At 40.7% G+C, this 17137-nt stretch overlaps 1 protein-coding gene across 7 annotated transcripts in view; it reads right to left on the reverse strand.

The window, feature by feature from the left end:
• The window catches only part of Hmcn1 (hemicentin 1), a 469150-nt gene that overhangs the window by 227308 nt on the left and 224705 nt on the right, over window positions 1-17137 (reverse strand). For all 7 annotated transcript variants that reach the window (XM_039090457.2, XM_039090458.2, NM_001271292.1 and 4 more), the window contains 1 exon segment: window positions 12799-12957. In XM_039090457.2, coding sequence (XP_038946385.2) covers window positions 12799-12957 — 159 coding nt within the window.

Below are 17137 nucleotides of genomic sequence, written 5' to 3' on the forward strand. Positions count from 1 at the left end.
TACCTGGGATGCTATCAAAAGCAGTGTGAGGAACCTACTCATATAAAGTAGGTACGCTGGAGGCCAAGCAAGTATCCAGGTAACCAAGGGCAACAGCTATCCCTTTTAGAGCCAAGACTTTTGTCAAATAATTTCAGTGGTTTCCAGTCTTCAGAATGACCCCTATCTGGTTTTATAGACGAGGAAACTGAAACGCAGTTGATTTGCTAAATGTCAATGGAGTTGAATGAGGAGGAAAGGATTAGAAGCGAGTTTGCACCCCGGGTTTGTCTCTACATGTTCTAGTAACTATGCCTGGCCATACTGGTGAGCAGTCTCATTTTTAAAGAATGATGTAGACATCACTTCCTTCCTCCTCAACGCACATCTGCAGATTGGATGTACAGCTGTCTTCCACCAGTGCCGCTGTTCTTATTTTAGCCTGGAATAGACTGCCCCTCACCCTGCAGCATTGTGTCTGTTGTGTCCTATACTACATGGAGCCTGGCCTGTGGGAAGTCAGCAATCATGGCTCTTCTCTGGCAGAGCCAACCTTTCACGTTAAAGCTTGTGTTAGCATCTCCTCTGCGAGTGGAATGACTGCTGTTGAAATACTAACAACCCTTTAAACAAGTTTCCAAGGGACACCCCTCTCTGTCATCTATTATTGGGATGGTGACTTCCCTCTTTGAGATTTAAGACAATTCTCTCTACCAGACCCATGAAACTCTCCAAATAAAAACTATTACTTGATTATCTGCATCTTTGCCTTTCCAACAGTTTATGTTTACAAATATATATATATACATATATATATACATATACATATACATACATATACATATACATACATATACATATATATCCTTTAACAACAGCTAACATATGACATGGTATAATGTATGTGGCTACTGGATACTAGTGAGTGAATTATTGAGTTATCATAAAAAGCTACAGTAACAATTCAAACTTGTGTATATGTGTAAGAATGTGGTAGAGATACCTTGCCCCAGTACATTTCAACTTGCACTTTCAAAAGAAACAAGACAATTTCAAAAACCTCCTTACAAAATTTAAGATAAAAAAATTGAAAAAGATGCTTTGAGAAGGGAATGTTTTACCTCTGTTTAGATAAGTTTTTCTTAATTTATATACATAAGAATTCAACTTGTAAAAATGAGCAGAGACAGATTTTAAATATAGTTCATAAAGTGACACATTTCTTGCTTGTTATTTCATTTCTACAACTCAATTACTTCTTTCTAGAGTGAATGTAGTCAATCTAAAACATGAAGCTTAATGGGGCATGTGATAACTCAGGAGTTAGAGAGATCCCTGTGAGTTTAAGATCAGCCTGTTCTAATAGTCTCAGGCAAGACAGAGCTACAGAGTAAGAACCTGTCTCGAGGTGCTGGTGGTGGTGGTGGTGGTGGTGGTGGTGGTGGTGGTGGTGGTGGTGGTGGTGGTGGTGGTGGTGATGATGATGATGATGATGATGATATTCTAAAATATAAATATTTTCCTGAAAAGGGGGAAGCTAAGTCTAAAAGTCTCAAACTGTGCTAGGCTTAGTTCTTGGGCAGAGGAATGTAGCAATGGGCAAAAAAGAAAAAAAATAAATTTAAAAACAGTAAAAGGTTATAAAGAAGACTTGGTTATGGTGGTTATAAAATTCACTAACTCCAGGGAAGGGAAATCTCCTTTTTATTGAAATGTCCCATTATAATTATCAATGAAAAGTGATACACTAGCATGTTCAAAAGTAATGGAGAAAAAGAATCTGGATTCATAGCCAAAGAGCAAACTCAAGTTACACCCAGAAACCTAATCAAGGTGGGAGAAATCATGCATTGCAAGCAGATTCTAGAACAGCATCAGGCACCAGTCATCAGATCAGGGAACATCCAAGCTGGGTCTCAAAACAAGAGGCAAATGAGAAGACCAGGCCTGAGAGAGCAGCCAAAACAACGTCCACCACAAACAAACTTCCAAAATGGAGCAGCTCTTAGCTGAGCCAAGAAGACGTAAATACTTCCTCCTCCTGACAGTGGCCAACACAGCTTCCAAGTGAGGTTTTTTTGTGTGTGTTGGGGGGCGGGGGTGAGCAGAGTGAGTCCTGAATAGATTACCGGAACAGGAAACCAGAAGAACAGTGTTGAGTGGTTGTCAGTACATAGTGACCGTTTTGTTTTTTGGTTTGTTTGTTTGTTTGTTTGTTTGTTTTTGTTTTAGAAGAGCGTGTGTGACTTAGAGCGGGTAAAATCCCACAGAGTGATTTCAAGGGGCAGTTCCACTGTTAATTAGTCTGTGACCTTGGGAAAGTCACTTCACCCCTCTCCCCAGTTTTAATTTCTCTGAGAACAAAAAGGAATAGTAGTATGTCATACTTTAAATAAAAAAGAGATGATCTCCTGAGAGACACAGCCAGAATAAGCAAATACAGAGGCGAATGCCAGCAGCAAATCACTGAACTGAGAATAGGACCCCCGTTGAAGGAATCAGAGAAAGAACTGGAAGAGCTTGAAGGGGCTCGAGACCCCATATGTAGAAGAATGCCAAGCAACCAGAGCTTCCAGGGACTAAGCCACTACCTAAAGACTATACATGGACTGACCCTGGACTCTGACCTCATAGGTAGCAATGAATATCCTAGTAAGAGCACCAGTGGAAGGGGAAGCCCTGGGTCCTGCTAAGACTGAACCCCCAGTGAACTAGACTATGGGGGGAGGGCGGCAATGGGGGGAGGGTTGCGAGTGGAATACCCATAAGGAAGGGGAGGGGGAGGGAGGAGGGGGATTTTTGCCCGGAAACCGGGAAAGGGAATAACACTCGAAATGTATATAAGAAATACTCAAGTTAATTAAAAAAAAATTGAAAAAAAAAGAGATGATCTTTACTAATCATAGAATTCTACCTCAATACTAATTTTATTAAATATGGAAATTATAGTTAATTTATTAAGGCTCAATGCTCCTAAAGAGTAACAAAAACATTTAATTTAACTTCTGCTGCTGCAGTCTCTTAAGATAATGCTTGATTCCTGGTGATTTCCTAAGCATCTGTGTGGCACATTGAGATTTGCAAGGACCAACCCCACAGTGCAGTCTACTGTCTTCTCAGATAACTATGGCACTGCAAACTCGCATCTTTAAAAAAAAAATACAAAAGTTATAAACATATTTACCATCTTGTTCTAAACACTATTCTGAGTTATTTTCCTTGCCCCCAACACAGTTAGATATATATTCCCTCTGTGGTAACTCTTGCATTATGTCAGTCTGAGATTTTCTTCCCTAAAATGACTAGACACATTGCTTTGGCTTCACCAAACCACAAAACACAAAACCACAGTGTAAGACTCAAACCCTGTGTGGTGTGGAATGCTTAAAAAAAAATCCTGCCAGGCCAACTTTTTGTTTGATGTTTCCAATCCTCTCTTCTTCCAAATGACTTCACAATTCACTGCCCCCCTTACAAGGGATGAAAAGCATTGGTAACTTTCCCTGCTGACCTGAAATGTTCATAACTTAATGCCATGGTAATGAGAAACAGAGAAAATGATGCTCGCTACAAGAACCTCAAACTCAAGAATAATATCAAACAGACCCTTTGTTAATTTTTTTGATCTAGAATTACTGCTATGAGGTAACAGGCCCCAAAAACAATCTAAAAGCCCAAATAGCTACATGACATGGATAAAATCATGCTTTTGTTTCAATGTTACAAGCAACTCAGAAATATGCTCAATAATTTTGGAACTCAAATGAATAATTTTATTCACTACTAAGCTTAGTACTTAACTTGTCTCAAGTCCTTCCTAAAAAAAAATCCAAATTGAAATAATTAATTTCATATTAAAAGACCAAAATCTAATCTTGAATACTGTATCACTTTATGTATGCCTTCCAATATGAACTTTGAGACTCAAAGAAAGAAAATAACCACTACATACATGAAGATACATGTTGCATTTATCAGTTCCACAGGTAATAATTAACATGCCTAGTGTATGTAAAGGATAATATCTCATTTTATCTTTTCAGTTCACCTGTAAAATAAATTATATATATAAAATAAGGAAAGTCGGGGAGACACCCATTTTCTCTCAAGTGCCGATATTCTTAACCACTATATTAATTCTGGGAAAAGTTTCAGCCATAATGTGTTTTCTTTTAAACCTCATAATAAAAATTGCAGTCATGTGTACAACTGTAGTTTGCCGTAGAGATGCCACCATGTGTAAGTGTGGTTCCCTGTGGGCAGTTCAGTCTAAACAAACCGTATGTGATGCTCCCAGAATGACGTAATGAAGAATATAGGTAGGTTAAGGTACAAGAAAAGAACAAAGGTCATGGTGCCAACTTCAATATTAAGTTATCTCCCAACTGTTAGCAGTGGTCAAAGTCACAGAAATCAGATGACTCGTTTCTGTCGATGGTTCATTCAGAGTAATTACTAGGATCAAATATAGACACTTATTGCATTAGATGAGTCATGATCCATAAGGATCTTGAACTCGAAGTTCAGCTACTGTTATAGAGTGAAGTATAGATAGAAATATTAGTTGGAAAGTTTCTGAGTCCAGCAATTAGAGCCAGTTCTAACTGTCAAGTTAAGTGCATTTTCAATCACTTGGATGTGTCTATGAGGATGTGTCAGAGAGGTTTAATGGAGGGTGTAAGACCCACCCTAGATATACATGGCTTGGTGGATTGAGGTCTCAGACTGAGTAATAAAGGGCCAAGCAAGCTGAGCACCAGTACCCCTCTATCACCACAAGCAAGCTGAGTACCAGTACCCCTCTGTCACCACTTCCTAGCCACAATGTGAGATCATCCACCTGTGCTCCTTCTGCTGTGTCTCTTCCGCCATGATAGACTATGTATGCTCCCACTGGAAGCTAAATGACCTCCTACTTTAAGATGGTTTCATCCTAGTATTTTGTCATAGTAATGAGAAAAATCACTAACATATCACCATGAGACATCACGAAGAGATATCTTTTATATCTAGCTTTTATATGGAGCATGGCTGGACAGTAGAAAGAATTTAGAAAATGCAGAAACCAAAAGGAAAAAATTAAGAAGCCAACAGTCTGTAAGCCAAGAAGTATGTATGCGATTCTCAGACTTTCTAAAATCTCGAAGTGGGTCTGTGCCAAGGCCATTTGTCTGTCTCTGTAGGGCCAGAACATGTCAAAGAATGTTGTGTAAACATAAAATATCTCTGTGGGAATCAGCGAGAAACAGAACAGAAGGTGCTAGGAATTGAGATTTTACCCTTGTTGTGTTTCTTAAAAACAAGAATTCTGGATCTAATGAGCTTGCTTATTTGAAAATCTTACATTTCCAAAATCATTAATGTATTTGAAAGACATCCAGACACCCGCGGATCCCGGCCCGCAGCAGCTCTCTGCTCCCAGACCCGGTGAGAGAGAGACCCAACCGCCTGGTCAGGTGGGCACTCCTGAGGCTGCAGAGCGGAAGAGACCACCAACACTGCTCACCCCTGCCCACATCCCTGGCCCAAGAGGAAACTGTATAAGGCCTCTGGGCTCCCGTGGGGGAGGGCCCAGGAGCGGCAGGACCCCTGCAACAGACACCGCCGGACCCTGAAGGAAACAGACCGGATAAACAGTTCTCTGCACCCAAATCCCGTGGGAGGGAGAGCTAAACCTTCAGAGAGGCAGACAGGCCTGGGAAACCAGAAGAGACTGCTCCCTGCACACACATCTCGGACGCCAGAGGAAAAAGCCAAAGACCATCTGGAACCCTGGTGCACTGAAGCTCCCGGAAGGGGCGGCACAGGTCTTCCTGGTTGCTGCCGCTGCAGAGAGCCCCTGGGCAGCACCCCACGAGCGAACTTGAGCCTCGAGACCACAGGTAAGACCAAATTTTCTGCTGCAAGAAAGCTGCCTGGTGAGCTTGGGACACACGGAAGCAGAATTTCTCTAGAACCGGGCACGTTCTGTGTTTACCGGAAGTCCCACACCCGCGGATCCCGGCCCGCAGCAGCTCTCTGCTCCCAGACCCGGTGAGAGAGAGACCCAACCGCCTGGTCAGGTGGGCACTCCTGAGGCTGCAGAGCGGAAGAGACCACCAACACTGCTCACCCCTGCCCACATCCCTGGCCCAAGAGGAAACTGTATAAGGCCTCTGGGCTCCCGTGGGGGAGGGCCCAGGAGCGGCAGGACCCCTGTGCCTAAGACACCACCAGAACCAGAAGGAAACAGACCGGATAAACAGTTCTCTGCACCCAAATCCCGTGGGAGGGAGAGCTGAACCTTCAGAGAGGCAGACAAGCCTGGGAAACCAGAAGAGACTGCTCTCTACACACACATCTCGGACGCCAGAGGAAAAAGCCAAAGACCATCTGGAACCCTGGTGCACTGAAGCTCCCGGAAACGGCGGCACAGGTCTTCCTGGTTGCTGCCGCTGCAGAGAGCCCCTGGACAGCACCCCACGAGCAAACCTGAGCCTCGGGACCACAGGTAAGGCCAAATTTTCTGCTGCAAGAAAGCTGCCTGGTGAACTCAAGACACAGGCCCACAGGAACAGCTGAAGACCTGTAGAGAGGAAAAACTACACGCCCGAAAGCAGAACACTCTGTCCCCATAACTGACTGAAAGAGAGGAAAACAGGTCTACAGCACTCCTGACACACAGGCTTATAGGACAGTCTAGCCACTGTCAGAAATAGCAGAACAAAGTAACACTAGAGATAATCTGATGGCGAGAGGCAAGCGCAGGAACCCAAGCAACAGAAACCAAGACTACATGCCATCATCGGAGCCCAATTCTCCCACCAAAACAAACATGGAATATCCAAACACACCAGAAAAGCAAGATCTAGTTTCAAAATCATATTTGATCATGATGCTGGAGGACTTCAGGAAAGACCTGAACACACTTAGGGAAGCACAGGAAAACATTAATAAACAAGTAAAAGCCTACAGAGAGGAATCGCAAAAATCCCTGAAAGAATTCCAGGAAAACACAATCAAACAGTTGAAGGAATTAAAAATGGAAATAGAAGCAATCAAGAAAGAACACATGGAAACAACCCTGGATATAGAAAACCAAAAGAAGAGACAAGGAGCTGTAGATACAAGCTTCACCAACAGAATACAAGAGATGGAAGAGAGAATCTCAGGAGCAGAAGATTCCATAGAAATCATTGACTCAACTGTCAAAGATAATGTAAAGCGGAAAAAGCTACTGGTCCAAAACATACAGGAAATCCAGGACTCAATGAGAAGATCAAACCTAAGGATAATAGGTATAGAAGAGAGTGAAGACTCCCAGCTCAAAGGACCAGTAAATATCTTCAACAAAATCATAGAAGAAAACTTCCCTAACCTAAAAAAAGAGATACCCATAGACATACAGGAAGCCTACAGAACTCCAAATAGATTGGACCAGAAAAGAAACACCTCCCGTCACATAATTGTCAAAACACCAAACGCACATAATAAAGAAAGAATATTAAAAGCAGTAAGGGAAAAAGGTCAAGTAACATATAAAGGGAGACCTATCAGAATCACACCAGACTTCTCGCCAGAAACTATGAAGGCCAGAAGATCCTGGACTGATGTTATACAGACCCTAAGAGAACACAAATGCCAGCCCAGGTTACTGTATCCAGCAAAACTCTCAATTAACATTGATGGAGAAACCAAGATATTCCATGACAAAACCAAATTTACACAATATCTTTCTACAAATCCAGCACTACAAAGGATAATAAATGGTAAAGCCCAACATAAGGAGGCAAGCTATACCCTAGAAGAAGCAAGAAACTAATCGTCTTGGCAACAAAACAAAGAGAATGAAAGCACACAAACATAACCTCACATCAAATATGAATATAACGGGAAGCAATAATCACTATTCCTTAATATCTCTCAATATCAATGGCCTCAACTCCCCAATAAAAAGACATAGATTAACAAACTGGATACGCAACGAGGACCCTGCATTCTGCTGCCTACAGGAAACACACCTCAGAGACAAAGACAGACACTACCTCAGAGTGAAAGGCTGGAAAACAACTTTCCAAGCAAATGGTCAGAAGAAGCAAGCTGGAGTAGCCATTCTAATATCAAATAAAATCAATTTCCAACTAAAAGTCATCAAAAAAGATAAGGAAGGACACTTCATATTCATCAAAGGAAAAATCAACCAAGATGAACTCTCAATCCTAAATATCTATGCCCCAAATACAAGGGCACCTACATATGTAAAAGAAACCTTACTAAAGCTCAAAACACACATTGCACCTCACACAATAATAGTGGGAGATTTCAACACCCCACTCTCACCAATGGACAGATCATGGAAACAGAAATTAAACAGTGATGTAGACAGACTAAGAGAAGTCATGAGCCAAATGGACTTAACGGATATTTATAGAACATTCTATCCTAAAGCAAAAGGATATACCTTCTTCTCAGCTCCTCATGGTACTTTCTCCAAAATTGACCATATAATCGGTCAAAAAACGGGCCTCAACAGGTACAGAAAGATAGAAATAATCCCATGCGTGCTATCGGACCACCACGGCCTAAAACTGGTCTTCAATAACAATAAGGGAAGAATGCCACATATACGTGGAAATTGAACAATGCTCTACTCAATGATAACCTGGTCAAGGAAGAAATAAAGAAAGAAATTAAAAACTTTTTAGAATTTAATGAAAATGAAGATACAACATACTCAAACTTATGGGACACAATGAAAGCTGTGCTAAGAGGAAAACTCATAGCGCTGAGTGCCTGCAGAAAGAAACAGGAAAGAGCATATGTCAGCAGCTTGACAGCACACCTAAAAGCTCTAGAACAAAAAGAAGCAAAGACACCCAGGAGGAGTAGAAGGCAGGAAATAATCAAACTCAGAGCTGAAATCAACCAAGTAGAAACAAAAAGGACCATAGAGAGAATCAACAGAACCAAAAGTTGGTTCTTTGAGAAAATCAACAAGATAGATAAACACTTAGCCAGACTAACGAGAGGACACAGAGAGTGTGTCCAAATTAACAAAATCAGAAATGAAAAGGGAGACATAACTACAGATTCGGAGGAAATTCAAAAAATCATCAGATCTTACTATAAAAACCTATATTCAACAAAATTTGAAAATCTTCAGGAAATGGACAATTTCCTAGACAGATACCAGGTATCGAAGTTAAATCAGGAACAGATAAACCAGTTAAACAACCCCATAACTCCTAAGGAAATAGAAGCAGTCATTAAAGGTCTCCCAACCAAAAAGAGCCCAGGTCCAGACGGGTTTAGTGCAGAATTCTATCAAACCTTCATAGAAGACCTCATACCAATATTATCCAAACTATTCCACAAAATTGAAACAGATGGAGCCCTACCGAATTCCTTCTATGAAGCCACAATTACTCTTATACCTAAGCCACACAAAGACACAACAAAGAAAGAGAACTTCAGACCAATTTCCCTTATGAATATCGACGCAAAAATACTCAATAAAATTCTGGCAAACCGAATTCAAGAGCACATCAAAACAATCATCCACCATGATCAAGATAGTATTTTCAGCAAATGGTGCTGGTTCAACTGGAGGTCAACATGTAGAAGAATGCAGATCGATCCATCCTTATCACCCTGTACAAAGCTTAAGTCCAAGTGGATCAAGGACCTCCACATCAAACCAGACACACTCAAACTAATAGAAGAAAAACTAGGGAAGCATCTGGAACACATGGGCACTGGAAAAAATTTCCTGAACAAAACACCAATCGCTTATGCTCTAAGATCAAGAATCGACAAATGGGATCTCATAAAACTGCAAAGCTTCTGTAAGGCAAAGGACACTGTGGTTAGGACAAAACGGCAACCAACAGATTGGGAAAAGATCTTTACCAATCCTACAACAGATAGAGGCCTTATTTCCAAAATATACAAAGAACTCAAGAAGTTAGACCGCAGGGAAACAAATAACCCTATTAAAAAATGGGGTTCAGAGCTAAACAAAGAATTCACAGCTGAGGAATGCCGAATGGCTGAGAAACACCTAAAGAAATGTTCAACATCTTTAGTCATAAGGGAAATGCAAATCAAAACAACCCTGAGATTTCACCTAACACCAGTGAGAATGGCTAAGATCAAAAACTCAGGTGACAGCAGATGCTGGCGAGGATGTGGAGAAAGAGGAACACTCCTCCATTGTTGGTGGGATTGCAGACTGGTAAAACCATTCTGGAAATCAGTCTGGAGGTTCCTCAGAAAATTGGACATTGAACTGCCTGAGGATCCAGCTATACCTCTCTTGGGCATATACCCAAAAGATGCCTCAACATACAAAAGAGACACGTGCTCCACTATGTTCATCGCAGCCCTATTTATAATAGCCAGAAACTAGAAAGAACCCAGATGCCCTTCAACAGAGGAATGGATGCAGAAAATGTGGTACATCTACACAATGGAATATTACTCAGCTATCAAAAACAACGAGTTTATGAAATTCGTAGGCAAATGGTTGGAACTGGAAAATATCATCCTGAGTGAGCTAACCCAATCACAGAAAGACATACATGGTATGCACTCATTGATAAGTGGCTATTAGCCCAAATGCTTGAATTACCCTAGATCCCTAGAACAAACGAAACTCAAGACGGATGATCAAAATGTGAATGCTTCACTCCTTCTTTAAATGAGGAAAAAGAATACCCTTGGCAGGGAAGGGAGAGGCAAAGATTAAAACAGAGACTGAAGGAACACCCATTCAGAGCCTGCCCCACATGTGGCCCATACATATACAGCCACCCAATTAGACAAGATGGATGAAGCAAAGAAGTGCAGACCGACAGGAGCCGGATGTAGATCGCTCCTGAGAGACACAGCCAGAATACAGCAAATATAGAGGCGAATGCCAGCACCAAACCACTGAACTGAGAATAGGTCCCCTATTGAAGGAATCAGAGAAAGAACTGGAAGAGCTTGAAGGGGCTCGAGACCCCAAAAGTACAACAATGCCAAGCAACCAGAGCTTCCAGGGACTAAGCCACTACCTAAAGACTATACATGGACTGACCCTGGACTCTGACCCCATAGGTAGCAATGAATATCCTAGCAAGAGCACCAGTGGAAGGGGAAGCCCTGGGTCCTGCTAAGACTGAACCCACAGTGAACTAGTCTATGGGGGGAGGGCGGCAATGGGGGGAGGGTTGGGAGGGGAACACCCATAAGGAAGGGGAGGGGGGAGGGGGATGTTTGCCCGGAAACCGGGAAAGGGAATAACACTCGAAATGTATATAAGAAATACTCAAGTTAATTAAAAAAAAAAAAAAAAAAAAAGAAAGACATCCAGAAGAATCATAGACGTCCCCCTCCACCCAACAATCCCAAACTCAGTTTTTATCTTAACAATAACAGAGTTCATTAAAACACTACCCTGGACATCTTGCAGCACACTGGACAGAGTCTATAGTAATCTTTGTGCCACTTCCAACATTCCATATTAAACTTTTAGGTCATATTCAGCAAGACTGAATAGTGTTCAACAGACAGCCAAGGGCAAGGGACCAGAATCATAACAGGTCCCAGGGAGGGAAAAATTTGTTTCCATGAAACAAAATATCAAGCACACAGGGCCATAATTTTCACTTACAGGCTTAAGATAATAGAACTGAAATGGTTTGTAAAAGATTCATTTTCCTCACTCATGTTTTAAAAATTAATCAATTTGAGCATGACAAAAAAAATTGTACATAACATACAGAAAACACAATTTAGTGACATTACATACTTTACAAGTTTAAAGAAATGTAAATATTTAATTATCAGTTAAAATTAAGCTGCCATATTCTTTTCCATGAAAAACAAGTTCTGCTTTATTTCTAGTTTTACAATACTGTGGGCAGAATTTTTTGCTTTGTTTTGTTTTGTTTTGCATTATTTTCTAAGGAGACATGAAGTGAGTGAGACCCAACTTTCCTGAGAACACAAATGCACTTGTCACTCACACACTGCATCTTCCATGGTGACTGGACTCACTCATATTATTACTTTAGTTCATACACTGGCAAGTGGCTTTTAATAGATTTTTGAAACTACAACAAAAGCATAATATGTTACATTTTCTGCCATCGACATCTCCGGATTATGGTCTTGGGCCAAACTCTACTTTCTGACCTCCAGAGAGTTAATGGTTAGGAATCTGATGGCCCAATGGATGGCTACTGACAGGAAAATGGCCTTAGATGATACATCGGTGTCGCCTACAGTCTCTGAGGTCGGATAACTCACAAATACCCAGGTCCTGCCCCTCCCAAGCTCTGCAACCCTCATTAAGCCTTCAGCTTCTATAAGCTTAGTGTGCTTAAGTTTGTGGTAGACATAATCAGAGCATCTCCTTTGTGTGTGTGCGGGGGAGGAGGTGTTTGAGAATGTAATACCGCAGTTCTCAACCTGTGGGTCAGGACCATTGGAAAACACATATTTCTGAGACACCACTCGGTAGCCAAATTACAGTTATGAAGTAGCAACAAAAAAAAATAATTTTATGATTGGGTGTCACCACAAATGAGGAACTGTATTAAAACTTGAATAAGGGTCACAGCCTTAGGAAGGTTGAGAACCACTGGTTTAATAGGATAAACCATGCGACATTCTTGTCATACTGAAAGTTCCTAGGAATTGCTAGACATGGCTAGGAAGTTGGTCACCTGAAATGCCCATGCTATATTTGCCATTCTGATGAACAATTCTGCCAAATTGCTTCACAGTTGATCAACGCAAAAAATAACTCCTAGTTCCAGAAAAAGAATGTGACCAGTGGACATGAAAGCTTACAGCCTACATCCAGAGTTAGACTGCCTGTGGCTCTTCCAGCGTCATTGGCGGCTACACAGGTATAATCGCCAGCATCCAGATCTTGTGTTTCTTGAATCTTCAAAAGACCCATGAGAGGGTCAATACTGAGGAACGTCGAGGGCCTCAGCTCGAGATCTCCTAAGACAAAACAAGAGAAAGAACTTTAAACATTTAAAAAATTTACATGACTTATTCTGCCACTGATGGAATTTTGAAACCTCTGAATAAGGACGGTTGCAATGTTTCAAATTTCAGTTGTGTCTTGCACACCACAGATGCTTTACTTGATATGGTCTAAAAACCTGATGGATGGTAAACATCCGCATCTCCCATCTCTCTGTATCCCAATAAGAATGAGAGCTCTTGGAAGCTGTGGGGAAAGCGGGACAGGCTGGACACTAGAACAGTGTGGCTTTGGTGAGTAAGCGGGGAGCCGGAAAGGGGATAGATGAAGAGAGACTTCTACTCTCTTTGTGGCATCTGCCATTTCAGTGACCCTGGAAATGCCTGAGACATCACAGGTATTAGCTTAGTGAGTGATGGGGCTCTTCATTGCATGGAGTCAGTTCTAGTCTGTCTTGTGAGAAGTCTAAACTGGCTGAGAAATGAATGTGAATGGCTAGAGAAGAGGGCTGGTTGGAAAGAGACCGGGAAAGCTTGCTGGGAAGGTAGAGTGGCTATTTTATATTAGTCTTTTAGGTTAACTCAACTAAAATCTCATTCAGGAAAATTTTGATTTTGGAGGAAGCAGATAAGGATTTCAGGGAAAGGGCAGGATAGACCACAAAAGACTAGTTACATCTGGATTGCCTCCCGAGATTGTAAGTCCCAATAGAGCCTCTGATCCTCCAAGGACCACTTATTATTGAAGGAGATAACACTTCAAAAAGTCATAAGGAAGACTTTGCTTGCATCTCCTGCGCTCTGCTCTCAAAAGTTCTCCCAATCAGAAGATGAAATTAACTACTATGACCGGCAGATTAAAAAAGCACACAACATGGTCTGTGCAATTCCGTTTTGTACATTTTTTTCATTTGCTGTATGAAGAATGATAGAAAGTTATTATGTTGTTTTTTATAATCCCCAAGGAGTTTGACATTCCTAGCTCTTAGAGTTTAGTGACATTGACCCCAAATCTGAAAGGTACTTTCTAAAGGTGTCACATTTTACATTTTACACAGAGTACATCAGTCATGTACCCTGGAACTGAAGATCACATGTGCAACTACTTGCCTCAAATAGGAAAAAAAGAAAGAAAAGAAAAAGGAAAAGAAAAAGAAAAAGAAAAAACCTGAGTGCTAGTAGCTCTCTAAGAGAACACTGCAAACAGGACCAACCAATGAGATTAAACAACATGCAGACAATTGTCTTGTTAATAGAATTTTCCAAAGAAAGGATGTTAAAGGATCTCTAAATTTGAAAAAAAAAAATTCCGTAAGTAAGCAAGTGTCGATGCCCCAAACAGTACTTTCCCATATTCCAGTGTCAAAGCGGGCACAACCTCACGTTTAACACTGCATACTCCACTCCCAAATGAGACAGGCAGGAAAAGCTCTGACTAAGCGCTTCCGGGAAGTTTAATAAACAAGAGCAGATGATGCTGACATAACTTTCCCTCCGACCACAGGAGGACACAGGGTAACCTCAGTGTCCCTCAAGCTGTAGGACGTTTGCACTAAGACACATTTTGAATTTTGAAATTTACATCTCGCTTTTAGCTCTCTCCTGTACGGTGTATCTGTGTCAGAAGATTTGCTAGTAGCTTTTGTTCCGAATCGGAAGGTCGAAGGAACAGTAGTCACAAACCACAGTAGGAACTGGAAAGCACACGTTCAGTCGAGTTTGTATTTTGGGCACATTTTGATAGTCTTCATTTCCTTATTCCTAATGAAAATTATTCATCAAATTACTGAGAAGCCAGAGAGAGAGAAGTATAGACCTTCTCAGGTGGTGTTGAGATGGGAATTATTTAGCTTCAGTATGAAAAACAGATAATGAACTTTCTAGATCTGTTGTAGGATTTAATAATCATTACTACTGGGAAAGGTCCTCACATTCCCATCATGTGACTCAACTCTGGACTCTGTGGATTTAACGTTTAACACCAGAGCTTTTCAAATAGTCGATGGTAATTAACTTGCTCTCAGAAAGGTTGCCTCAAGGGCCGTCTAGCATCCTCTTAAAAATGACTGAGGATGTGTTTAATCCCAGTGCTTCAGGGGCAGAGGCAGGCAGATCTCTGTGAGTTCAGGGCCAGCCTGGTCTACAAAGAGGTTTTAAGGACAGCAAAGACCACATGGAGAAACCTGGTCTCAAGAAACCAAAACCAACCAAACAAACAAACAAATAAATAAAAGGACTGAGGATCCCAGAGATTATTTTTATTTGTATGGATTTATATTTATTTGTATTTAATATGTCAGAGACCAAACTGGAAAGTTCAAAAATACAATCATAACTTATTTTATTTAAAACCCATTATATATTTTCATAATAAGCATATGTTATAAAAGTAATATTTTCTAAGCTAGAAAATATTTACTGAGAAAAGTGTCATTGTTTTACGTTTTTGTAACTTTCCATGGTGTCCAATAGAAGACGGCTGAGAGCCCACGCTTGCCTCTGCCTTTTCTTGAGTGGCTACCACTCATCATGGAGCCTTCAGAAACTCCACTCCTCACTCAGAAGACAAAAAAAGTAAAAAGCCAAAATCTCAGTGCTACTACGAAAATAATAAGCAGCATGTGGGTCCCTTTAAAGAAGACTAAGGGATCCCCAGAGATTTCAAACTACACTTAAGAACCATCAATCTCAACAAATAAATCCAATTTTATATTTTACCACTAATATCCTTTCCCTAAGAATTTAATGGTATCTCTGATTTTCCCTTAAAACCACTCCATACTGTTCATTTCTAGCAATTAAAGATCTATACTCTTAGAGGGCACTTTGACTCATAAGATATCTTTTCTCTAATGATTTGAAATATGCATATGTGTACATATATATACACATATGTACACATGTATACACACCACACACATTACACACACACACACACACACACACACACACACATACATTTAACACTAATTTAGTTAAACAAAATTGCCTAAGAAAAAGTTATTCTGAGCTTAAGGCAGGAACTCTCCTCTACTTCTACGGTTTCTAGGAGACGGTATTTCCTGACCTCCCTATTATTCTGTTCCCAGGACACAAGAGCCCACCCGCTTCCAACTCAGTCTACATGAGCAAGGCTTCAGCCTCTAGTCTTCTCTTTACTGACTGATTATGGACTAAATGGCCTGCCCATGACTGGCAGGGTGAGCTGGACAGATACAGAGCTCAGGGCCATGTGTTGTTAATAAACATTGGATTATATCTAACAGTACAATGTTTCAATCTCTCATGTCCATGTAGATTGAAATCTATTGGGATATTATTCATAGAACTCACTGAGATGCAATATTTATGGTGGAAAGAAGAAACAAGTAAATTCCAGAATGTTCTACCTGTTGGCTACATGGTTCCCTAATCCCTCCACAGCTATTGGAGGGTCAGAGATTGGCGTGAGGACTAAGCTTTTCAGATAAGTACCCTACTTTGTGAACAAGACTTTCCATGTGAATTACACAAGGAGTCACCCATCCCCTTCTGAAGTATAACTGTCATCGTTAATTACCAAGTCACACAAATACTGACTTTCTGTGTCTATTTAACCGTTATCTGAATTTGAAATTATATATTTATTGAACTGGAAATTCAAGGACTTGAGTATTTCCAATAAGTAAAACTAGTTTATAGTCACTAAAATAAATCTCACCAAGGAGCAAAACCACAATATATTTTTTAAATTAGTATCAAGGACGAGATACCCATAAAAACCTTTGAGCATTTTGAAAAGCATAGGAATGGCATTATTTCTCAGTTTCTCTCGCTTTTGATTTGTATTCTTTAAAGAAATACTTTTTATATAAAGCCTTTGTCTTTTCACCTCGTGTTCCCTAAGTTTGAACCCAATGTCAATTCATAATTTTGTGATTATGACATCAACCTGTTGCTATGGGAACTTCTATGATTTAACAAACAGAATCATAACAACAGGGCTTTGTGCTACTTAGCATTTTTCATCCGAAGATTAAAAAAGTATTTTGCAAACAGCATCTCAATAATCCTAGCAACCTCCCTTGTAGAACATATACAGCATTTGCTTTGCTCCCATCATCCAGAGCCGAGAGGGAAGCAGAAGCCGGGCTTTGTAAACAGACGCCGACTGTCAGCATCTGTGTTTAGTCCAGCCTCACTAAGACCCAAGGGA

This window comes from Rattus norvegicus, chromosome 13 (genome assembly GCF_036323735.1).
Source record: "Rattus norvegicus strain BN/NHsdMcwi chromosome 13, GRCr8, whole genome shotgun sequence".
Lineage (NCBI taxonomy): Eukaryota > Metazoa > Chordata > Mammalia > Rodentia > Muridae > Rattus > Rattus norvegicus.